The 24,844-nt window shown below is 45.4% G+C and overlaps 1 protein-coding gene across 2 annotated transcripts; it reads left to right on the top strand.

The window, feature by feature from the left end:
* The first annotated feature begins 3,921 nt into the window (after nt 1–3,921).
* On the top strand, nt 3,922–23,681 carry LOC120951052 (obg-like ATPase 1). Of its 2 annotated transcripts, none has more exons than XM_040369559.2 (6): nt 3,922–4,063; nt 4,754–5,013; nt 8,079–8,135; nt 18,077–18,204; nt 18,333–18,508; nt 22,000–23,681. In XM_040369559.2, exons 2-6 carry the CDS (start codon nt 4,829–4,831, stop codon nt 22,648–22,650), a joined length of 1,197 nt encoding a protein of 398 aa, XP_040225493.1. In that variant the 5' UTR covers nt 3,922–4,063; nt 4,754–4,828; the 3' UTR covers nt 22,651–23,681. The 2 variants fall into 2 exon arrangements, with proteins under 2 accessions (XP_040225493.1, XP_040225501.1); XM_040369567.2 differs by having other exon boundaries at nt 3,922–4,107.
* The last annotated feature ends 1,163 nt before the right edge of the window (nt 23,682–24,844 follow it).

Genomic DNA, 24,844 nt, shown 5'->3' with positions numbered 1-24,844 from the left:
TCTTTATGAGCTAGAGTTGCAGTTAGAAACGAGACGATCTGCAAATATGTTTATGACAGCGGTGAGTACACTAAAGCCTCGTAATGAATATTTTCGATTTCAACCTACAGGCATGGTGATGCAAAACTGTATGGTAGACGGTCGCGATCGAAAATCAACACATTTTTGCGACGCATGCCGAGAACCATATAAAAAAAAATCAAGAATTGGCCTTTATCTCATTGGATAACGACACTTGTGGTTCTGAAAATCGAGATGTAAAATTCCTTTTTCATGAACAGCGGGACAATGACCGTTTTCAGCAAGAGGGGGAAATGGTCGGAAAAGATAATGCTACCAACGGTTTGCAAGTGCATCAAAAGTTAGTCGATATTGAAGAGAATAATGAGGAATATTTTGAAATATTAAGCGATAAAGGAATACGTGAAAAAGAAAATGGCGAAAGGGAAGAACCGATAACTTCAAAACTCATCGCAAACGTAAGTCATTATAATTGTGAAATTAGGAAGAAAGCTATCAAAGGTGAATCGTTAACATCAAGGCCTGATTTTAAAGTAGCATTTCTTCATGGAAAACTGCCTGAAGCTCCTCCTGGTTTGTTGAGGCAATTCTTGGGCTTGTTACAGGATGTTGGATTGAAAGTAATGACATTGATTCGAACCCTTCCGAAGCTACATACCAATAAGGCATTAGAAGCTGGTTGATTGAAAGTCTTGAGGAAGAAACTTGGGATGAACGATCGAGAGGGGGTGTAAACGAAGTAGCCGCGTGTAATCGAAGTAGTCTTTAATAGATTTAGGAACGATCGTTTCATTACAAGTTAGTCGCAAATAAACCATTGACGAGAACGGTCGCATTAAAGAGAAACTTGTTAAAATAAAAAAACTTCCAAAGTATTTCAAAGAACAGAGTTCCTTTAAAATCAAAGTATAGAAATGTTCGTTAGTGTCCATATTGATAAGTAGTATTATCATCTTACTCTATTTGATGTAACATCCTATGCCGACCTATACAGGCTTTTTATATTTAGTCCGTACCACACGGCCTGTTAGGCAGTCAAGTTCTTGCTATGAGGGAACGGTCAATTCTAGGCTTGAATCCATGACGAGCATATTATTAAGTCGTACGAGTAAACGAAAGTACCACTGGACCGCCCACTCATAGCCTGATGTTTGGTATTCGTGGAATTCAGGAATTCATCGATTTCAAAAATAAACAAACTAAACAAAACAATCAATAATGAAAAATTACTTTACCAAATTACGAATGACAAAAATGTCAGAAATTCATCATCAAAAGTGATGTTTTGTCCATGATCTAAACAGTGAAAAATAAGGAAAACAGTTTGTCCTTATTTTGCCTAGAACAAGAATCAAACAAATTCGATGTACAAACATTAGCCAAAATCTACAAAATGGTTAATAGAAATATAGATAAAAACTATCGTTGTCGGTCAAGGCCTATCCTATATCATTAATGGGCTGGGCTATCCGTGACTTATTGATTGCCCAAAGCAGGATAGTCCGATGCGATGCAAATCTCAGGAAATTCACAGATTTTCCTTAAATTTTTAATGCGAATGAATAAGAGTGTATGAGACAGCGTTGGCAGTAGTTTTAAGGTTTTAAGGTAATTTTTGGCTGTGTGTGTGCATGTATGAGTGTTTTATTTTATTTTATAACATTAACTTAAATGTAGCAATTAACTTAGTATTTTTTATTTTTTTTTTATTTTTTAGCCTATTGGCATCATTCGCCTCTTTTCAACTTAGTAATGGTGTAATAGTAGTATGAACCATCTTTCTTCCTTTCCTACTAGGTAAGAGCTAAGAATAATGTCGCATTGAAATTTTTCAATTACAGTGGAACCCCATTGGGAGTTTTTCGCATAACGAGCAAACCTAAGTATCCACCAAGTATCTCTCTTAACGAGTACGAAATTTCGCATAGCGAGCAATATCATTTTTGTGCAGGATACATTTTTTGGAAGCTAATCTCAAATCTAGATCACAATCGGTTAACATTGAGCATTTCTTTAGAAGCATTTCTTTCAATACTAAGAATCGTTTAATATAAAACTATTGCCAGGAAAAGAAGTGCCGAATGATTGTGCAAAAGTGTGAGGTATATTGACGAGTGCTTTTGCGTTTAGGTACTAATACTTGTTCAGCACATGAGCTACCAATTGCTAGTATTATGAAAACATTGGTCAGTTTTTCAGCTGCATACAGGACCTGCATTTTCGAATGAAGATGTCTCCTGCGGACCCGAAAAAAGGACCCACCCCCCGCTCACAAGTAAATATGCTTCTCAAATCTTTTCTGGTTTAGAATTCCTCATACAACTTCTCGATCGGCACTTCAGATAGGCCTATATTCGTGTGACCACTTAGGGCCTCCACTCGTGTTAATCCGCCACTGGTTGCATATATGGCTTTTCTATCAGCACATTTTCGGTCTTGGGATCTATCCAGCACTTCGTCTCGTTAGTTAGAGTGCATCGCATGAGTAATTTAAACATCGTGCAAAAAGTGCTACTCTTGAACACGTTTCTACTCCGCAAGCTATGGTGCGTGGCTTCAATATGTGGTGCTCGAGCATTAGACACGGCAAGAGTCTCCAGCATAATAGGAGGATATCTTTTGCATGGCAATGGAGGAATCAGATTTCCACTGCAGCAACTGGCTTTACCACGGAAGCGAGGTGGACTGAACCAGCACAGGACTAACTGTATATGCCCTCTTGACAAATCGATACCGAGCAGAGTACAGCTCCCTTAAATACCAAGCTGGCAATCCGCCGGATCTGGCCACCTTTCCAACCTGGTATCCCTGCTTGAGAATCGTGGTAAGACAACTGGCTTATTTACCCGCTGAATATGTCTCAAACCCCTCTTCACGTAAACTTCGTCGCATGCTTGTGGAGATGCTACCAGATGCCAAAGTAGCACATGCAAATCAGCAACTCTGCTGGACCAGAATCTGGGCTAATATTCAAAGTTTTGCCTTATCATCACAACAACGAGCTACTCTGTACATGCTAGCAAATAGCAAAGTCTCACATGGAGAGCTCTTGTTTCGGATGGGAAGAAAGGCTCCCAATCAATGTTCATTTTGTCCTCAAATGGAAAGTCTGGAACACAAATTTGCTAGCTGTAGTAGAGTAGCGGCGGCTTGGGCACTGCTGCTGCAAGAAATTGTTTCAATAGCTCCAGGAGGCCCCTATCTGTTTAATAGTCTGCGATTTCCAGAGCTAGCATGTATTAGTCTGGGAATACGTATATGTATTCTTAGGTTGTTTGCTAACTACATTTTCCTCATCGTTGATAACAACGATGATGAGATAGATTTAGTCGTCCTTAAGTGTGCACTACTTTTGTAAATGTAAAGCTGTATTAGAGTATTTTGTAAATATCTACCCTAGTAAATAGAAATTATTCTGTACACGCGAATAAATCCATTTTTATTTAAAAAAAAAAGGAAGATCCTCAAAAATGTGTTTGAAACGTTTTGTTAAAACAAACTTGGAGAACAATTGGTAAAATTACTTCGATCCACAAATTAGCCTGAGTTTGTAGTCTTATTCCTCTTCTGCATTCCAAAGTAAAAGGTTTTTGCCACGCAAAAATGTATTGTTTTGAATTTATTATTTTATTCATGTTTTATCATGTTGTATTTATTTGCTTCATTTTGAGGAGCTTGTTCACCATATTTGAAAGCAACGCGTGAAAGCATAAAACAGTAAAACTGTTGATTGATAGACTTTAACCATTTTGCTTGTCCACAACGGCACACCGAACTTTCTCACTGCCAACGTAAAGGTGAGACGGACTGCTCGAACATTCAAAAAACCCCTCCGCGTCGAGTGAGCAGGCTGCTCGAAAAGGGCGAGCGCGCTGACAGCGAGCAAGGCTGAACAGCTGTCAAACGTCACAACCGTCCGGCCTTCCACGTTTGTTTTCTTCCGTGCGGTGGTTCGCGTTTTCCCGTGCTTGTGCCGTAAATTACTTGTGCCGAGAGAAAATTTGACCCGCGACTGGAAAAGCCAGTGGCTCATCAGCAAAAGGTAATTCACAGGCACGAGACACGAGCGTACAAGCAAGTAGCCTGGTAAGTCGTGCTTTTCGGCGGAGGGTTTACAGGTTAGCGATTGGTCGGCGGTATCGCCCGTCTTGCCGGCTGTTTACCTCAGTGCGAGCGGGCAAAAAGTAAGGTTAGACCTCGGGACAGTCGGCGGAAGAAAGAAAAAAAAAGGTTAATCAAAACAAGAACTTCGTCCATCAACTTAGTTTAAAAACTGCGGCTAGAATGCGCGAGTGAAATAATCTTCCAGGCACCACCAAAACATGCCACAACATCCCTTCAGCCAACATCAATCAATCACAAACTCCAGTGTAAATGTCAACATCCACATCCACAGTACGCCAACTCTTCTCTCGCTAGCCACTAACTAACGCAAAGCATTTCCACATGCAAGGAATACACAATTTAACAAGTGCAGCAACTCCAAACCAAACCCTTTTGTCATTCGGCATGTGCTCGCGATGCTCACAGCCGGTCCGGAGCAGCGCCACGCACCGTGCTGTCAAATCGGTCATTTTCTTCTTTGCTTCAGCTGTCTTATTCTAGCTACCGACCGACCGACCGGGATGGTATCGACGTGCACAAAAATAAACGCTGCCCAGCACGCTTTCGGGACTAGAAAGTAGAAGTGCGTTCACGCTGACACGATTTTCTTTCATCTTCTATTCCCCAGCACAAAGCGCTCCTGTTCCAGAAATCTCGCTATCTCTCTCTCATCTGCTGAACGGCTGCCGGCTGCGTGCAAAAAATGCCACCGAAGAAATTAGCCGAACCAGAAATTAAGCCTTTGATCGGGCGCATCGGTACGAACCTGCGCATCGGCATCGTCGGCGTACCGAACGTGGGCAAATCGACGTTCTTCAACGTGCTGACGAAGAGTGCCGCACCGGCAGAAAATTTCCCTTTCTGCACGATCGACCCGAACGAGAGCAGGTACGGGAATTGATTGAAACGGACAGGGGGGTGATTGGGACGACCCAAACGAGCAAAACGCGATGAATGGGTAAAACTAATGGACCTGAGATGGGGTCCTCCTATCTCAGTACTCATGCAGGTACCCAAAGACAGACATTTTTGGAGTTATTTTTTTTTTTTAGATATCTAAAGCTGATGCTCTCCCTCCCTCTCTCCCCCTTCTCTCACGAACTTCATTGTATGGGTTCCAGGAGAGGGGGAGGAGCGCGGGGGAGGTGATGTAGCAAGTAGTTTATACATTATTATTTAATGTGAAGGGAGCCACCGTCACGTCAAAATCGAGAATTTGAGAGTCGACGGTGGTGTTTGGTTTATCGGCGTTCCGTGTGGACCACGGATGCTAAACGTAAATGGTGTGTATATTTTCGTACACACTCTCATTGTTACTGCGAAGTCGAATGAGGAATCGCGCATCGAATCAATGAAAGAAGGGAGAAGAGGAAGCACAGAGAAAAACGCTCCACATTCACACATACATTCTTACAGCAGCAGGCTATTCGCGAGGACATGAAATCGGGAGTAGTGATGGGATAAGTGGTCAAAAATCCGGAGTCGACTCCGATCCGACTCCAATAAATTTGGAATCGACTCCGGAAGATAGATCCACCTTGCATTAAACGGAGACGTCCGGAGTCGTCCAGAGTCGTTCGGAGTCATCAGTAGTTGTTCGGAGTCATTCGAAGTCGGAGTCGTTTGGAGTCGTCTGGAGTCGTCCGGAGTCATTCGGAGTCGCTCGAAGTTCCTCGGAGTCATTCGAAGTCGGAGTCAATCAGAGTCGTCCGGAGTCGTCCGAAATCGTTCGGAGTCGGTCTTCGAAACAAACGCCGATATGCGAAGTGCACGCGCAAAGTGAAAGACAAAAAAACACAACAAATATAAATGCCTGATCACTAGCACATTAAAACACACTGCTCGACTACGATCGACTCTAGACGACTCCGAACGACTCCGGACGACTCCAGACGACTCCGACTCGGAATCGGACTAACAACAGTCGACATCACTAATCGGGAGAGTATATTTCAACGCTCGCGAATGAGTGCAAGCAAGTGCGGTGTAGAAGATAAAGCAAGACAACCGAGTTTTTCTTCCAACTAGGTCTAAAATGTCTCACTGTGGAGGAGAATGAACGGTGGGTGGAAAGGGGAGGTGAGGAAACGTTTGCAGGCACTCATTTGCATATCAAACGATACGACGCGTCCCTAACTCCCTAATAAGGAGCGAAGGAGGGGGGTTGGAGGACGGGAGAGGCTTAGGGAACGGGGTGAGATGAAAAGGTGGCAGGACAAACAGTAGTCAATAAGCATCGGAAGCTCCAACTGTCCCAGCGGCAGCGGCAGCAGGACACGACACCGTCGCGGGGCATCGATTAAATGATCGGCGCGAGTGTGTCTCCTGGAAATGGAACTAAGCTGCTAAAAGGCCAGTGCCGTATGATAGGGCACCCGGTGCGCTCCTCGCCCCTCCTGGCAGCAGCAGCTGGCGGAAGCGACGATGGGATAATTAAAGGCCCACTGATCCATTCCGTGCCCCAGCAGCCGTGCCATTCAAACGCAAACCCGGATGATTGGGCCCGGCCTGCTCTTTACCTATATTTACACTCACCACCTCGCGCGCGCTCTACTGCAAGGGGCAAGTGGGAGGGGGGGGGTGGGAGGGGGCGGAGGGCTCACCGTTCGGAACGCAGCCAATCGTCACCGTGTCGTGTCGGCTGCGCCGCCGGTGTGTGGAATTAATTAAAAATCCTGCAATTATTCACCCGTGCAACTCTCCTTGCACGCGTACCAAGCGTCAAACATGGCGTGGCGATAAGGCAGAATAGCAACAACGACAAAAACGGCAAATGCGTTCCTGCTGCCTGTCCCGGGCTGCGTCCGCGTCGCGAACAACCTCTAGCTGCGCTGGTGATAATTCCATGACATTGCCAACGCCGCTGGTCCGACTCACTTCTAACAGAAACGAGGGATAGCGCGGGTAAGCGGGAGCGCAAGAAAGAGAGAGAGAGAGAACAGGGAACCATTACCATTTCATCAAACGTCGCCCGGGCGGGTGTTCGCGGGCACGCGGATAATTATCCTGCCGACTGGCCAGCGCGGGCACTCCACAGGCGCACCTGACCGCTCTAGCGATAATAAGTTCCCTTTTCGCCGGAACGGTCCGGCAAATGTGTTGCTTGCGCGCCGTAGCATACAATTGTTTCGAGCTTTCCGTTTTTTGGCCAGCCACCGGGCCCTTTTCGACGCGAACAGCGGCCCAATCCGCAAACCCCTGGGGTCGCATACATTTATTTCGCCTCCCGAATCAATGGCCCTTTCCGATTCGTGCAATTCGCTGTTTGGCCGCGCGTAGCGTGATAAAAGATAATAATAAAAAGGGAAATTAAATGCAACTGGCCGCTTGGCGCGGATGCACCCAAAGCGCCCAACAGGCAAGGAGATCTGTCCACACAACCAAACAGAACAACAACAACAAACAAGAAATTCAAGGCACCATTTCCCCCCCGATGCCGTCCAATTCTTGTCCATCCATCACACCCCGTGGTAATGGTTCTCGGGTTCTGTGTCGGGCTTTTTTATGCGTTTGTTTGATTGTAGCGCGCAATTCCCGCAACATCTTTTTCTTACAATTGTAAGCGCGAGCGGGGTGAAGCTATTGCCAGTGTTTTTTTTTTAATGGAAAACTTAAAATGACCACAAAACACACACCACAAGCAGACACAGGTTTCGTGTTCCGCCAAGCTTTCCGAGCGGTCTTACCTCACTGAACGCTTTCGAATGTTTGCGACTTAATGATACAAATAACACAATTGAAATATCAACAGCAGGTTGGGTTGTGCTTATGTGGCATAAGTATGCCCACTTGCAACTGTCGAGATGAAGTATGTTCAGTCGGACACAAACATGGTCTGACAAAACAAAAAAAAAACATCCGATTTGAAGGGATTAGTACAACATTACTGTGATAAAGAAAAGTGTTTTATTAAAAAAATCATGTATGTACATTTTTTCTTTCTGTAATTCCAGAGTTCCAGTTCCCGATGCTAGATTTGATTACCTTTGCGAATACCATAAGCCAGCAAGGTAAGTGTTTGCTCTGGTCCAACTAAAACCCCTTGCTTTAACCTATACAATCTCATTCAAATTTAATTTTATGAATAATGAATTTAAACATGATAGTTAATTAAGAATTGATAAATAATAAGCAATATAGCCGAAGCCGTCCGTCCTGAATAGAAAATGATAAAATAAAATACTTTAAAACGTTTGCACCCGATGCAGCCGCCTCCTTTTCATTGGTGATTCATTGGAGAGAACAAAGTTTTGAAAAATGTTATGTTGAAAAGGATATATTCTAATAAAAAGTGTTGATAGGTGTGTGTATACAATAAAAAACCTGCTCAATTCAATTTAAAACACGCGTGTAAGCACAGCCTAATTGTGTCGATTTGGTCAAATAAATGGTAGCTTTTTTAACGAAGCTACAGTCCTAAGTGTAACTTGACGGCGCTATTCTCTCTGAATGTTAAATAAGTAAATAATTATAAATAACTAATTGATAATATATTATTCAGAAATTTGCATTGAGTGGCAGATCATTTCATTTCATTTACATTTACGATGGCTATCATATATGATGCCCCCAGGGAAGTGTGATGGACTATAAACAAACTTTTACGTGATAAAAATAATGAAATACGGTTTTTGGTTGTTTTTTGATTGTGGTTTCATCATCACATCGGGACAACAACAACGTATATTAACATTTAGTGGACATTTTTTGTAATATTGACTACCTATTCGATGTTTTGAAAATTTAATATCGACCTAGAATATATGTGGATACAATATACAAGGTTTTCCAGGATTGTGGGACACTTCCTTGACTCTTTCTTATTGGATGTAAACTTCATTGGACGGAAACTGGATTCTATGGCACTCTTTTTGGACAGGCTCCATGAAAAAATGCTATTGGATTTGTCCAAAAAAGATGCTATAGAGTCCAATTCCAAGAGTTGGTCTGGCTGTTTGTCGCCTACTGCGATGTCGGCTGACCGTCTCGATTGATTTTCCCTAGCATACTTGTAAAACATCAAGCATATTTCAAAGCCCAATCGAGTCAAATATCTCACCACGAGTCGAATCGATTAAAACAGCGGTCGGCGAAGTCCGGCCAGCGGGCCAGATGCGATCCGCCACAACATTCAATCCCGAGAAAGGATCTGACTGATTTTGAAAGAAGAGAAGGAACTATTCGTATAAAAAATAGTGAAGAAATTATTTAGAAATATTTTTAAACTTTTAATTATCGTAATATGGAATGATGGAAAAGTCAATAAATTTCACACAAATTGGTTGGACAATATTTTTTTTCTATTTGAAAACGTATTCGTATTTGAAAACAAAAGCGAAAAAAAAACATTCTTGTTTTTTTTTTCGTTTCCACGCTGTTGCTTTTTATGAGTACAATGATTGTCAAAGTGCATTTTTATAAGGAATCAGTTATCAATTTGTCTGGCATGGCATTTTTCAGCAGATCTTTAACTGATAAATCTTTACTATTTATATTAATAACAGGAACAACCAATTTTGAACTTGGTTTGGCCAATATAATCACAAAAAAAAACTTTGTTAACAATAAACTCTCTCTATTTTGTTTCTACAATTTTATAATGTAATAATATAAGTGCAAAAAAACCTTACTCTTGGCTCTTACCACTACTCTCGATCATTCAATAAATTTGGCGATTTATCTTAAAAGTTTGCCGACCGCTGGATTAAAAGAATAGAACAAGTCCTATATTCTCGATTTTTGACCATGAAAGCGTATCAATTAATTGATTCAGTTAAAACGGGGGAAAGTTATCTATTCATTGAATTTGAACTTTATTAAACCGATTAAAACCGATTAAATTATTATTTTTGAAAACGATTTACAACATACGCATATTTACCATTTTGCGCTTTGATCTTGTTACAAAATATCGTGACTAGACTAGACCTTATTTATTGATTTATTTATTTATTTATTTATTCCATTATCAAGGCACGTAAAACCAGCCTTATCTTTTGGAAGGGATTAAGATTTAAAATCAGTTATATATGATAGCCATGGTGCTCAAGGTTTAAAAGCAAACCAAACAAACCTTGAATGTACAACATTGTAGTGTGTTTGTGAGGTGTACAATTGTGTCATCAATACCGTAGCAAAAAAAAAGAAAAAATCTTCCCCAAACGGAAGCTCCAAAGGATCAACATCAACGCGAAATCGTTTCGAATCACTGTGTTGGCATCGCCGGGAACCGATCGATCATGTTTTCCCTACCATCTGGTGCCGGTGCTTAACGAATCATGCTGTCGACCCCCAGAAGCTGCCCTGCGTGCGCACAACATTGCCCGGGCATCGCTGCAACTCGCCAGGAGGAACGCACGGGCCGTTTTTAGATCGCCGGAAGCCGCACACAAACGCCCCGTTGTCAAAGCGCCGTGTGCGCGCGTAGTGTGCAAGGGCGTAGTTTTAATGCGATTTTGCAATTATAGTAATTCTACTAAATACGTCTACGGACCGTATCGAATCGGGAGGGACCGCTTCGCAGCCCGCTTCTAGTGGCGCGCGGAAGGAAATTGGAGAATGATTGGAACCGCGCCCTTTATCGAACGGTTTGCGGGCCGCGATACGCGATACCGTTCCACTGGCGGTCGAGGCAGCTGGGGAGCCACGGAGCACCGCTGACACTATAAACAATAGTTATCGGTGGCGGTACCGATCCGCCGGAAGAGACACACGTACTCTAAACGTTTAATTTCGTAGTGCTGCCGTGCCGGCGCGCGTGGAACGGACCTAGAGCCAACGCTTCACTTTTCCGAGGGCGCTGTTGCCTCCGTTATCGTTTCCTTCTTCTTCTTCTTCTTCTTCTTCTTCTTCTTCTTCTTCTTCTTCTTCTTCTTCTTCTTTTTTCGGTGGCAATTTCTGTCCTACATGCTACTGAAATCAGCGGACCCATTTGGAGCGGCACGAAAAGAGGCGTGGCGTTTGCACCAATCATTTTGCGGACGGCGAAGGATCGCCGTATTTTGGGAAGGATGTGGCGATGCGTTGGTACCGGGGAGGGTAAAAAAGCCAGCAGAGCCAACTACACCAGTGGAGCACTACTTGCCGGGTTTTGCTGGACGTTCTTCGCGGCTATTGTCTTGGGCGCTTCATTTAATGTGTCCGTTTTTGTCCCGGTTTTAAGACCTTTTCCGTTGTAGGAATTACTTTTCAAAATAAAAACCCTTCAGCACTCCATCAGGCCCCATCATCGCCATTGTAATGGTGGCCGTGCGGGCTACAATACAAGATGGAGAGCTTCTCGCAGTTGAAGAATGAAGAAAAAAAAATGGCAAAACAAAGTAAATGCTCTTGTTGGTGGTAGCCTGCGACGGCGTGCGTGGCAGAAGCAAACGAAAAGGAATCTAATCAGCAAAAGCGTCCTAATGAACACGACACGCGAATGTGCTGTGTTGCAGCGCAGCGGAAGGGGCGATTAAATCCCTCGTCCGGCTCGACCAATTGGAATAGCGGGCGACTACGCGAGCACCTGAGCCCCACGCTAGCCACTGTTGCTGCTGCTGCTGCTGCTGCTGCGTGTTTCCCCCATTTTCAGCTGAAAACGACGAAAACGAACTAACAAAAAAAAAAAACAGGCACACACGGTAGCTACATTCGCCATTCAACAAAACAGGCTCCGGCTCGTCGTTGCTACCGGTTGCCCGTTTTCGCCCACTTTCGCGTTCCTGCTGCCAATGCGCAGGAAAGCTTGCGGACTATGGCGCTTGTTGCTTCTTTCGCGTTCCTGCACCGGCCTTTTTTTTGGGCTTCAGGTTTTTGCTCTCCCTCTTTTTGCTACCCCTTTTACCGTTCCTTAAGGGAGGTTTGAACGCGTGCGAGTAAGGGAGCACGAGGGAGCACCGGCCAGCGCAGGAGCAATGTGTGTAGGCTGCGCCGAAACTGGTCGGAAAAACTGTCCGACATCGGTGGGGGGGCTAGTTTTTTTTTCTTCCTTCTTTAAGGTTCCTCAATACCAGGAGCGGGAACCGGATGGGCCTCTATCCTTGTTCTGCCCGTCCTGCCCAGCCCGCTGGGCGAGCTCTTCGGCATAAATGGTACAAGTGAAACAAAAATGGCGCCCCACGGGGTTCGCTCGGTTTGGGATCGGTTTCAGCAATTGCGTGCTAAAAGTGGAGCCATCGTTTCATTTGTCTCGCCTTTGCTGATGTGACTTGCTGTGTCGCCGCTTCCTCCCATTGGCTGCTGGTGTTAGCTAAATGGCGGAGGTGCCTTGCTTTTGTCTTTCTGTTTGTTTGCACTTGCCAAAGAGCTTAGGAAGACTAGTTGAAGGAACAAAAATTGTGTAATCAAACCAGAATGCATTTCTTTGAGAAATAAGATCTTTATCAAAAAAAAAACACACACACATGCTCTGTGTAACACGTGCCTACCAAGCTTCTTCTAACAGCTCCTAGTGTCCTATCCCCACCGGTCCCCGGCCAAACCCGTCGCAAGGACAGTTCAGTTTTATTGGAACGTTTTAACGTTAACCTTCAACTCAGCCGCAGGCTCACACAGTAGTGCAGCAACTGGCCATTAATCGCCCCACACAAGCGATGACCGGCCATTTCCCTGCCGCCGAAGCTGTCCTGCTCCACCGCCTCGCTTCACCGTCCCCTTGCGCCACAGAGCCCGCGCGGTCGGTCATTATGCAAATACCGCCGAGGAGCAGCCCGCGTTGCCAAAATAACGACAGCGCCGACAAGCCGAAGAAAGCAACAACAACAACAACGGCAACAAAATGCAAACCTTTTATCAAGTCCTTTTGGGTGAAGCAAATTGCAGGCGAGAAAAAGGGCGACACGGTACCTCCCCTCCCCCCATCCCCCCACCGCCAGAGCACCAACCAAAACAGGGCAAAGGAACGATATTATTCAAATCACCTAGCAATCATGATTGTGAGTCCTGGGGAATGGTTGAGGGAAAAATTCTTAGAATTTCGCATGATCTTCAACCCGTGTTGTAGGGGTTACATGGGCGGCGGAGGGGAATCGGTGGATTTATTTGGCCATCGATAGATTCTTTCTTTTTTTTTTTTTTTTTTTGGTACGAACTACCAAACCTTGAACCGTTTCGTTTTCACCTAACGCAGGACGAGAATTGTGCTTCCCAATTTCTTGTTGGAGCTCTGGTTCGCCGTACCTCACTGCTCCTTGTAGCGCCATATCGCAGGAGTTGGCGGGCCATCTTTTGTGTGTGTGTGTGTGTGTCAGCACTTTTATTTTGGACAGACGCGGTGCTTTTTTCGGTGCTTCTGGAAGGCGCAGCTCGGTAAGCAGCGCAAACCCCACCGGGAACACAGTGGGGCCGTCCAAATGCTCCATACGTTTGCCGGGAGGGCAACAGGAAATGCATGCCCAGACGTCATTATGCCGTTACACACCCTATAATCATTGCCATCGTTGCGCACTTTATGTGTTCGTTTGTGGTGTACATGCAGTTATGCCGTGGTTTTTCCCCACTTTTTTTTTTTTTTTTTTTTTTTGGGTGAGTCAAGTTTTTCCAACGAAATGATTCGTGCTTATCTGGGGCCTCGTTGACGCGGACGACTGTCGTCGATGTTGGCGCACATTTGAGCGCCCTCGGCCGTCTCCCTGCCGCAGGGTATGCAGTCTGCGCCAGCACCGCAGACAGATTGGCTTTCCTGTGTCCCACACTTTATGACGAAGGACCAAACCCGATGTGCAAATGGAAGTCAACCAAAACAACAGGCTGAAATTTGGAGTGAATTCTTCAATATTTGTTATAAAAACTCCCAGCACTACAGCAGCAGCATCTCAACAATGTTTGAGCTCGAAATGCAAAGCCCAAGCCCGAAACCCATCCCCTATTCCAAGACGACCCCCGTGTTCCAGTGCCCATTGCGAGGCAACGGCGAAAGATAATGGCGACCGTCAAGTGTGTAAAATGATCCACCCTATTTGCGCGGGAAGGTAGGGAGCGGAAGGTCGGTGCAGTGAGGGAGGGGGGGGGAGGAGGGCAAAAATATGGAAGCCAGGGCTCCAACCAAACGAGGCAACTGTGCCAGATTCGGAAACGGAACGCGAACGAGGGACGTAATTATACAAAATTGGCCGAAATTACGTAAAATTGCACAAATTTTGTGTACACACAAAACATACAGCAACACAGACACACATACACACACACACACATATGAGGTGTATGAGGTTCAGCCAGTTCATATTCCCACCGGTCGGGTTTTCGTATCCTTTTTGGTCCGCTCCTGTCCTCAGGAACGAATCGCTGGGTCGAGGTTAGGCAACACAGTGAAGAAACACATCAACAACAACAAAAAACATGACGAGATGATTCTAGTGCACTTTATACTGGCTGCTACTATCTGGCACTACCAACTGGTTTATATGCAGTTCGCTGTTAGAGATGTTACATTTTGCCTACCGCACATTGGTTGCATCAAGCTAATAATTCCTAGTAAAGTTGCACAAAAAGGCAGTTAAATCTCGGTATGGATTTCTTTGTGAAATTCTGAGCTAGGAGAGCAACATGTTTACCGTGGAATACGACGAAATTCTGATTCTGAGCTTCTAATCTGACATCTCCTGATATTGCAATAGTTTTCACGAGATCTTCATCCACTGAGACTTTTTTTTGGGTGTTCAATGTATTCCTCCAAATAGAGTGCCTCTAGGAGTTCGGAAGCATTTGATTATACGCTTTTCGTCTCGACGAAGGATCGCCCTGAATGATGTCTACCATCGCGAGCTCCTACCTTCTGTGGAGCATCATTCTCGTGGACATCCTTAGCCGCGACCTCCGATCACACACACACACACGTAATCGGTTCAGAACCGTACACGTTTTTTAACCTTAAAACTCCACGTTCCGCCCCGACTCGAGTCCCATAGCACGGGCGGCATTAGCATATCAAAATGTACCTCTAGAACGAGTCCGCTATAATTGCTACTTTCGTATGGCAATCTTCTTGCCTCCCCCCTCTGGATCGTTTCGGGGAGCAGCCCTTGGTCGTACCGTAGCACACCGAACAGCAGCCGCAGAAGCAGTAAGAGCGCTGCCATCCTCCGGTATAGCTCACCTCCGCTGCTCCCTCGGACGCGTCGGAGGATAGGTCTTCGCTTCCCAGGCAGAAGGACAAATCGATTTTCTCCAATCGATCCGAGAACGCACCGAAGTGGCGGAGGGTGGTTCGTCGAGAGTTCACGGAATTCGAAACGTAGACAGACGAGAGGCTCCTGGTGGAACCGCATGAGCGTAAGCAGCCAATAATAGCCGAAATTAGGTGGTGTACCTTCGCAGAAATTCTGGTTTTTCTTGCCCAATGCGTTCCTCGCTTGCTTTTGATGCTCCCAGTGTGCGCGGAGCGAAATGTTAAGGCCGCCGCCTAGGAGCGAGAGTACGGTCTGAGGTTAACAAGGGACCGGGGCCTTGTGCTGCCTCGCCGTCCCCCCCTATGTGTGTGTGTGTGTGAGATATGCAGATTGAGCAAATTAAGTAGAAATCACCGGGTCAGGAAATCGGGCACCGGTGGTAAAAACAAGTCGTACATTCCGTAATCAGCCGTAATAGGGTTGCGCGAGCGGGATACACATTGTGTGCGCTGGATGTGATGGGGCTTAAAATGTTGCAACTCCGTAGCCGTGCACTCCAGGCGCTCCTTGAATACGCAGGTTACGGTGGGGTTTGCTGCAATCAAGCTGCGACCCTACTTGGTACAAAACTCCAGCTCGTTGCCGTTCGCGGTGTCTTCGCGGACAAACTTGTGAATTCTTTCGGAAACTATTGAGTGTAGGTGATGGCATGCGGAATACTATTCGGAGATTCTCAATTCGGAAGATTCGAAGATTCCATCCCTAGAAAAATTCGAAGATTCCATCCCTAGAAAAATTCGAAGATTCCATCCCTAGAAAAATTCGAAGATTCCATCCCTAGAAAGAGTCGATCGGATTGGATGTTGTTTGTAGGATTTGAATCCCTTAAAGATTTCATTGCGATTCGATTTGGATTGGATTTGCAATATATACATTATTTTTATTTTCTTAATGTTGTAGCGCTACCTACTAATGTCATGATAGATTAGTTGCTAGGCTACATATAGGGAGAGGTTAGAGAGTGGGAGGAAGCTGGGGAAGAGAGGGAGGAGCATAGTTGCGAACAGAATGCATTTAAGGAGATATGGAAATCAACCAGACCTGAAGAGGTATTAAAACATAGCATAACACGAATCACGAAGGAATGACTCAAACCAACTTAACAAACGGTTGCATTTTCCTAGTTTGCGTTATTTATGAGAAAGTCGATCAAATGCCGCACGGAAGTCACTATATACAGTGTCATCCTGGTACCCATCCTCGACTAGACGGAATACATGAGATTTAAAGGACATTAAGTTAGTAAGCGTTGAACGTTTCGGTACAAAGCCGTATTGTTTGCCGTAGAGATTGCAACACCGCAGTTTTTTAGATTTTAATTTAATGATGGCTTCGTGCGCTATAGAAGGAATTAAAGGAAAGGAGTGGGATTCGATTGCGATTCTATTGGGATTGGAATTGCGACTGGGATTAGCATTACTATTCGATTTGGATTGGGAATTGACGGCTATTTCAATTGGTATAGTGATCGCATCGCAATTGGATTTATTGAAATTGAAGCGTGAAAAATCCTAATGGTTTGAATCGCTAATGTAAACAAACTTTTTTGATAACATTGAGGTTATCACCGTAAACCGTTTAACAGATATCTTATGTTTAGGTTATCGTCTAAAGTCAAACACGTTGCACATTTACAGACGATGCAGTGATAAGTATACGAGGAGCATTTCAAATTACATCAATTACGATGAGTTCTTAACTCGGCCATGGACATGGTAAAGTCAAACTAACCGGAATATTGATGAAATCTATGAATTATAACGTTGACTGGTACGTTACTGCCATATAAAGTGTTGAAGCGAGCTCTGTGTAAAATTGATGATTTCTAAAAGTGATATGCGGAACTCGATGAAGAAACCATGGAAAAACGGCAAAAGCTCAAGTGGGATTCGGATTGAGATTCGGAGATTCGAATTCCTCTTAGAATTCGTTTTTTCCAACACTAATGCGGAATGCTTTCGTCTATAAATGTGAAACGATGGGCGAATTTGGTTGCGTCTAGCTGTCGTTAGTTTGCATTCTATCTGGAACGAGCATGAGCACCTCTGGTCAGGTGACTGTCGCCCCGGAAACCACTTGCCTTCTATTAGTTTCCATTTTTTTTTCTCCACACGATCTATAATTGCCAGTGTGACCTTTTTTGCATACCGCTGCTACTACTGCTGCTGGTTCTGCTGGTGCTGGTTGGTGCTTTAATCTTTCCACCCCAGTTCACGGTGATTGTTGCCTTTAAGTACCCTGATGTACCCGTGTAACTTCCCCCCACTTGTGTTTCCCCGAGCAAGACTGAATCATTTGTTTTCAATATTGTGTGTGTGTGTGTGTGTGTGTGTGTGTTTTTTTGCACTACAAAACTCCTCCATCCACAACAGAGGAGATCGTTGCGCGATTACCAGGGTCGTGATAGCTTCGATTGAAAAATTAAGCAAATTACACACACGACGACACACGGTGTATGCATAACCGACCGGTTATCGGAGTCCACCCAGCCCATCGGGTGGCTGTGTCGCGAGCGCCTGTTCTTGCTGTGGAAATTTAACTTCCATCGCCGATCTCCAACCAATTACCGCGCCAGCTATTGGAATGTGTTCGGTAGTTCTGAGGGGCCACAAATAAAAGAAAAAAAAAGGACCCAGCACAACCCAGCACTGGACCAACTTCCCGACCGCTTCCTGACGACCTCTGGTGTGGAGCAATATTTATTCAAATTGCACCTCCGCGACGCGGCCCCTTAAGTACTACGAATCGATTGCAATAATTTAACCTAAACTGTTTTTTTTTTCTCCGTCTACTCCGTTTTTCAGCAAGGTGCCGGCGTACCTGAACGTGGTCGACATTGCCGGCCTGGTGAAAGGTGCCGCCGAGGGGCAGGGTCTCGGCAACGCATTCCTGTCGCACATCAGTGCGTGCGATGCCATCTTCCATCTGTGCCGTAAGTGTGTCCCTCCATCGCGATGTAATTGCGCGCGAAAGTGCATTAGCGCTAATGTTGCGTTTGGGTGTTTTCTTATTCTTCTTCTCTTCTTCTTTCTCTTCCAAATGCTCCACTCCCCTGCGTAGGTGGGTTTGACGATCCCGACGTAACGCACGTGGAGGGCGAGGTCGATCCGGTGCGCGATCTGTCCATCATCAGCGAGGAGCTGCGGCTGAAGGACGAGGAAAAGCTGATGATCAACCTGGACAAGCTGGAAAAGCTGGTGACGCGCGGGGGCGACAAGAAAAGCAAGCCGGAATATGTAAGTTACCGTGCGCGCTGTCGGTGCGCTGCGGGTACAAATTAGGCGTGTTTTGTGTGTCGGGGAAAGCCGTGCGTGCTGGAATTTCGGAGCTCCCGCTGAGAAAGTCATCACGGGCAAACCCTCGTTTGGAGAGTGTTACTGCTCCATCCTTTTGCTTCATTGCTTTCGTTCTACGCGTTTAAAGAAAAAGGCGTATCATCAATCATGTGCCTCTCACCGAACAAGTTTGCGCTTCCCGCGGCTTGTTTTTCGTTACACGATACCCAATCGGAAGGTGCGTGCCTCGGATCAACAACATCAGCTATGCTTCGGGTTTGGGATCAGAGTTCACGATTGGACCACCTGTAAGGATTAATTTAATGTTTACCTCACAATCGTTCACACTTTGCTTCCCCGCCCGATCCGTCACACAATCGGCACAATCGATTTTACCTCCCTCGAAGCAGCGACCGGGCGTGTGTCGTCATGTATATTTTATATCGATAGGTGTCACTTTCCTCTCTCTCTCTAACTTCCCTATAAACCATTTCCTAGGTGCGGTTTTGAGCCGTGATTTCGGAGGAAATGAAATTAACAAACCCATTTATCTTCATCCCACCCTAATCATCGCCCGATCACCCAGTTCGGTTCGACCTGCAGCCAGCCAACCGGAATCAACTGTCAAGTTGTTGGTCATGGTTGAGACGCACCCACGGCGACCGCAGAACTAATCGGAGGGGGAAGCACTAAGCGGATGGGTGCCAAAAGAGCATCTAAATCTATTAACAATCAGCTAAAATATAGATTCATGCATCATGTTCATTGATCACTCCCGGCATGAATGAAAGGGGGTGTACCACCGCAACCATGCGACCATTCTTCCCCGTCGCTGAAAGGATGCGGCGAGAGCTGTTTCTTGTCTGTAGAACATGGCATGTCGGGCATGTCTTTCCCTCTGCAGTGTCTGGTTGTTTGATACTGTACTGTAAGGTCAACGGGGTGTGATCGTTGTTAGAAAGATAAATTAAATGTTTTTTTCCTCGGCATTTTATCATCAATTTGGGTCGATCTTTGGGTGTCCTAGCGGCAAACCTAGCAGACTTTCCGACGGCATCAATGAAACCTTGGCAGGCTGTAGTTAAATGTGCCTGGTAAAGTGAAATAGGTGTATGCTTTGTATCATTTTATGTTCAATTTTGGCAACTTTCTAGTTAAGAATACGATATGGAGCGACTTTAAAATGATGAAAAAGATGAAAATTTAAATTTTTGTTCAATTATTCGACGGCCCTATGCCACTGAACTATCGTACACAATCTCTGGTTGGTTTGAGGCAAGTTTTTTTTTCATTTGATTTGAATTCAAATTATTTCGGCTCTGACCGTATTTACGTTTGAGGCAAGATTAGTAAACTCTTAAAATGCTATCTTCTTCTTTGGCACAACACAACCGTTGTCGGTCAAGGCCTGTCTGTACGCACTAGTGAGGTGAGCTTGGCTTTCAGTGACTTGTTGTTACCATAACAGGATAAGTCAGTCCTACGTATGGGGGCACGGTCTATTCAGGGCTTGAAGCCATTACGGGCATGTTGTTAAGTCGTACAAGTGGACGACTGTACCAACAGGCCCAAACAAAAAAAGTAAAATGCTATCACCAAACTTATAACGATTAAAAATGTCGTTGGACGACCCAATTTTGAGCGCAATCTTGGGCGTGTACCGTCCAATTAGTGGCGTAAGAGGCGAATGAGCTAGATTTCAAAGTCTTTATGAATTTAGTTGTGGGAGCTCGGAATTGGACCTATCCGATTCCGATTCCGTGTTCGGAGTCATTTCCGGAGCCGGAGCTGAGGCTTGATTTTAATTCGGAGTTGGTTCCGAAATCGGCTTAGAAATCAGAATCAACTCCGTAATCGGAATTGATTGAGAATTGGGAATCGCAATTTGCTCCGGAAACGGAATCTGAATTGACTCCATAATTGGAATTAGCTTCCGAATGAGAATGAGTTCTTTAATTGAAATAAAGAGTTTGAGAATATATCGTTTGCGATTCTCCATGAGAATATATCGTTTTCAATTAAGTTTGGTTTCTTTGCGGCTATCAATACGTAGCATCATTGCACCCAAACGCCTGTTCTTTTGGAAATGCCAAAACCGACTCCAATACTGATTTCGGAGCCAATTCCGATTCCGGCGCCAATTCGGGAATCGATTCCGGAAACTGATTCCGGGCCTACTATCCGAAATCGATTCCAGAAAATATCGCAGCTAGCCAGAATCGATTCTGACGTAAACTGTATTTTCCCATCACTAGTTCCAATCCAAGAGACAAAACTCATTGAAGCCAAATCCATGTAAATCATTCATTCACAGCAACAAAACACCATTTTTAATGCTTTGCTTAGTCGTTGATGCAACTGTCAAACAGCTCAACCTCACTGTAGCTGTACGTTGAATGGAAAACATGAAAGCATACAAACAATAAGTCCCATCTAGCATGATAAATTATTCAGTTCAATTGAATTGAATCGTGTCTTTTTCTGCCCGTCACTTGGTACAGCAACTACAAACCGATGGAAGGATTGACTCGGAAGGCATAAGTAACCCCCTCGACGGGTGGCTCCCCTTCCACTGTGCAAGAAACTGTGCTTTACAATAGCAGGAAACCGAACTGCACGCTCCCAACGCTGCTCAAAGCTGGTGAAACTCGCCCGGAGTGGAGTGGCAATATCCGAAAACCACTCAAACTACAATCGAATGTCGCTGGATGGCACGTGATAGATAAGTTTTTGGAGTTTATTGTTGTTGTTTTTTTGTGGATGATGTGTATGCTGCAGTGAAAACGGCGCATTCGAAGGAAGATTAATCATTTCATCGAGAACAAGGGGGAGACGACGGCAAGCAGCTCAGAACTTATTGATTGCCGGCCATTTTCACTCTGCTGTCATGTCATGGGCAGCCGGGGAGTTTGGGGAGAGCAGACCACCTGCCGGCTATCAAAGAAGGAGTGGGAGTGTTTGGAATAAAAGCTTGTTAAAATAGACCCATTAGGATGCATAATCGTTCCGTTGCCTCATCTATTGCGGCTTGTTGTGGGTAGAATCTATTATCTTATTAACAAGCCGTTGATAGAGTGTGTGTGTGTGTGGATGAAGAAGGGGGACATTGTAATATGATTCTAGCACGTTCATTTCTGTTGGAAGCGTTACCGCTGTCGGTGAAATTTCCTTCCGAGAAGCAGTGCGCACCACCCTTCATGAGCGGATTGATACGTGAACGTAATTTCCCATCGACCTAAAAGCCATTAATCATTGATCCAGGCATCGTGGCTATCCTTTCCGTTGTCTTTTGTGGTTAAAGTATCTATATTGTACACAGCTACAGCCATCGATTGAATGAAATTAATCATTTATTTATGATGCAACTTGCCGACGCCGCATGCTTCAGCGATAGCACGATCTCTACCCAACTGATTGCCATCCTTTCTCCGTTTGCTTTACGTTGTTCGCAGGAAACACTGCTGAAAATCAAAGAGGTCCTGGTGGATGAGAAGAAGCACATCCGATTCGCCGACTGGAGCGCGCACGATATCGAGGTGCTAAACAAGTACCTCTTCCTGACGTCCAAGCCGTGCATCTATCTGGTGAACCTGTCGGACAAGGACTTTATCCGGAAGAAGAACAAGTGGCTGCCGAAGATCAAGGAGTGGGTGGACAAGAACGATCCGGGCGCCCCGATCATCCCGTTCTCCGGTGCGTTCGAGCAGCAGCTGACCGAGCTGGAGACGGACGCGGACCGGAAGGCGTACGAGGAGGAGCACAAGTGCGTCTCGGTGCTGGACAAGATCATCACCACCGGCTACAAGGCGCTGCAGCTCGAGTACTTCTTCACCGCCGGCCCGGACGAGGTGAAGGCTTGGACGATCCAGAAGGCGACCAAGGCGCCGCAGGCGGCCGGCCGCATCCACACCGACTTCGAGAAGGGCTTCATCATGGCGGAGGTGATGCACTTCGCCGACTTCAAGGAGGAGGGCAGCGAGGCGGCCGCGAAAGCCGCCGGCAAGTACCGGCAGCAGGGCCGCAACTACGTGGTCGAGGATGGCGACATCATCTTCTTCAAGTTTAATGCCGGCGCCGGGCTGAAGGATGCGAAGAAAAAGTGATACCACCAGGCAGCCACCACCATCATCGTCGCCCTGCTCTACATCAATATGATATTCTATGCGCACCTGTTTCTGCCCCAGCTCAGCTAGAAGGCCTAGCAGCCCCGGGGGCTCTGGGTGTGGTTGTGCATACATCTCTCTCCTTTCGCTAAAAAAAAAGAAAACCTCCCAGAGCTCGGATCGAAAGCCGCAAACAGAAAAAGAAGAAAAAAAAAAGATCGGTTTTTATCGTACGTTGTACTGCAAAGAAGCTGAAGCAGAAGAAGAATAATACGATCGCATTGCAATGGGCTTGCTAACGCTACAACCGTTACTGTGACTGATCAACTTTAGGAAGAGGATGCTTGAGGGAATCAAACTCTTGCTAAAGGGGCGCATTAATATCTTATTTATCAGTTGAATAAAATTGGAGCACAAAGCTATCAAAACATTCGCTTTTTTACCAATTAATGTTGGAAACGTGGGAGCTTAGAATCGGACCTACCCGATTCCGACTCCGTGATCGAAATCAATTGCCGAACCGATTCCGAAGTTGATTCCAAAGCCGATTCCGGAATCGATTCCGAATTCAGAAGTGCATCCGGCATCGGAATCGACTTGGGAATGGCAATTTGTTCCAGAAACGAAATCAGAATTGACTCCGGAATGAGAATCAAAATTCAAATAAGAAGTTTCAGAAGCGAAATCAGTCCGGGAATCTCCATGAGAATAGATCGTTTACAAGTAAGTTTGGTTTTTTTGCGGCTATCAATACGTCAATACGGATCCAAAAGTCTCTTCTTACAGGGTTTCCCACGATTTTTTGGTCAGTTCCCATGATTTTTTGGTGAGTTCCCACGAATTTTTGGTCGTATCCCATGGATTTTTAGTTCGTTCCCATAATTTATTGGTATTTTCCGAATGGATATCAATACAATTGGACCAAAAAAATCTGGGAAACGGCCAAAAAATCGTGGGAACGCACTAAAAAAATATGGGAACCAACCAAAAATTGATGAGATCCAACCAATAAATCGTGGGAAACCCTGTATTGAGATGCCGAAATCGATTCTGACTCCAGAACCGATTCCAATTCTGAATCCGGTGCCGATGCTGAAGCCAATTCCAATTCCGATTCTGGAATCGATTCCAGAGAACTTCGTAGCTAGCCGGAATCGATACCGACGAAAAATTCATTTTTCCCATCACTAATTCCTAGCCGGTCTCGTGGTACAGTCGTCAACTCGTACGACTTAACAACATGCCCGTCATGGGTTCAAGCCTCGAATGGACTGTGCTGCCATACGTAGGACTGACTATCCTGCTATGGGGGGTAATCCATAAGTCACTGAAAGCCAACCCAACAAGTGGTCCAGGCGGGCAGGCCTTGACCGACAACGGTTGGTTTGAGCCAAAGAAGAAGAAGAAGTTCTTAGCTGTCGCTATGTGGCCGGACGAAAAAGATAGTCGGAATAATCAAAGCAGGATTGCTTGCGGATTGTATGCATGAAACAACACGTATTGTCATTTTAAACTCAACAATTCAAACTCGAATTTTTCTCATACCCGGCGCTGTTGGTTGTTGGTTGCCGAATCGAACATGTCAAATCCCATACATTTTTCATGTTCGATGTCGTGTTCGATTGCTGCTAGTGCGCTGGGCTACTTACACGTGTACAATTAAATGCAATGCTTTAAAAATGCTCTTGTCAGTGCTTTTTTCACACCACATTATTTGCACCCTAACGGTCAAACGTTGCCATTCAAATGCCCGTTCGCAAACTGCTGCCCTCAAAGTGTCAAAAGCGACAGCGCGCTGTCAGGCAGCTGTCAGCGCGGGTGATGTTTTCGCCTGGCTCGCCCCTGCTGTGGCCGCGGCTGAACGATAACCCCAAAGCCACCGACAGCCTGACAGAGAGGAGCAAGTGCGTGCAAAGGGAACGGTACCAAAAAAATAAAACGGCGAACAACGAAAAAACAAGGCAGCAAAGGTTTACTGCAAGCAGGCAAATAGCATTAGCGAGATCGAGGGACGCCCGCCAACAGCAGAAGGGAGCAACCAACACGGTGTACATTAGCCAGCAAAAGCAGCCGAGCCGAGCCGAGCCGCCACCCCAAAACCCACGTCAAAGCAAGTGTGTGTCCGTGATTCACGTGAAGCGACGGAAGCTTTGCCACCCTCAAACACAAACGGGCGCAGCATTTAATTAAACGC

This window comes from Anopheles coluzzii, chromosome X (genome assembly GCF_943734685.1).
Source record: "Anopheles coluzzii chromosome X, AcolN3, whole genome shotgun sequence".
In the NCBI taxonomy this organism is placed as follows: Eukaryota; Metazoa; Arthropoda; class Insecta; order Diptera; family Culicidae; genus Anopheles; species Anopheles coluzzii.
Note: the sequence above shows the minus strand (reverse complement) of the source record. Positions and strands in the feature narration are given on the sequence as shown.

Excerpts from the sequence above, each read along its gene's own strand:
- LOC120951052 (XM_040369559.2), top strand. The coding sequence starts at position 4,829 with ATGCCACCGAAGAAATTAGCCGAACCAGAAATTAAGCCTTTGATCGGG. Across the intron at positions 5,014-8,078 it reads ATCGACCCGAACGAGAGCAG|AGTTCCAGTTCCCGATGCTA; the intron begins GTACGGGAATTG and ends CTGTAATTCCAG. Across the intron at positions 18,509-21,999 it reads AGAAAAGCAAGCCGGAATAT|GAAACACTGCTGAAAATCAA; the intron begins GTAAGTTACCGT and ends CGTTGTTCGCAG.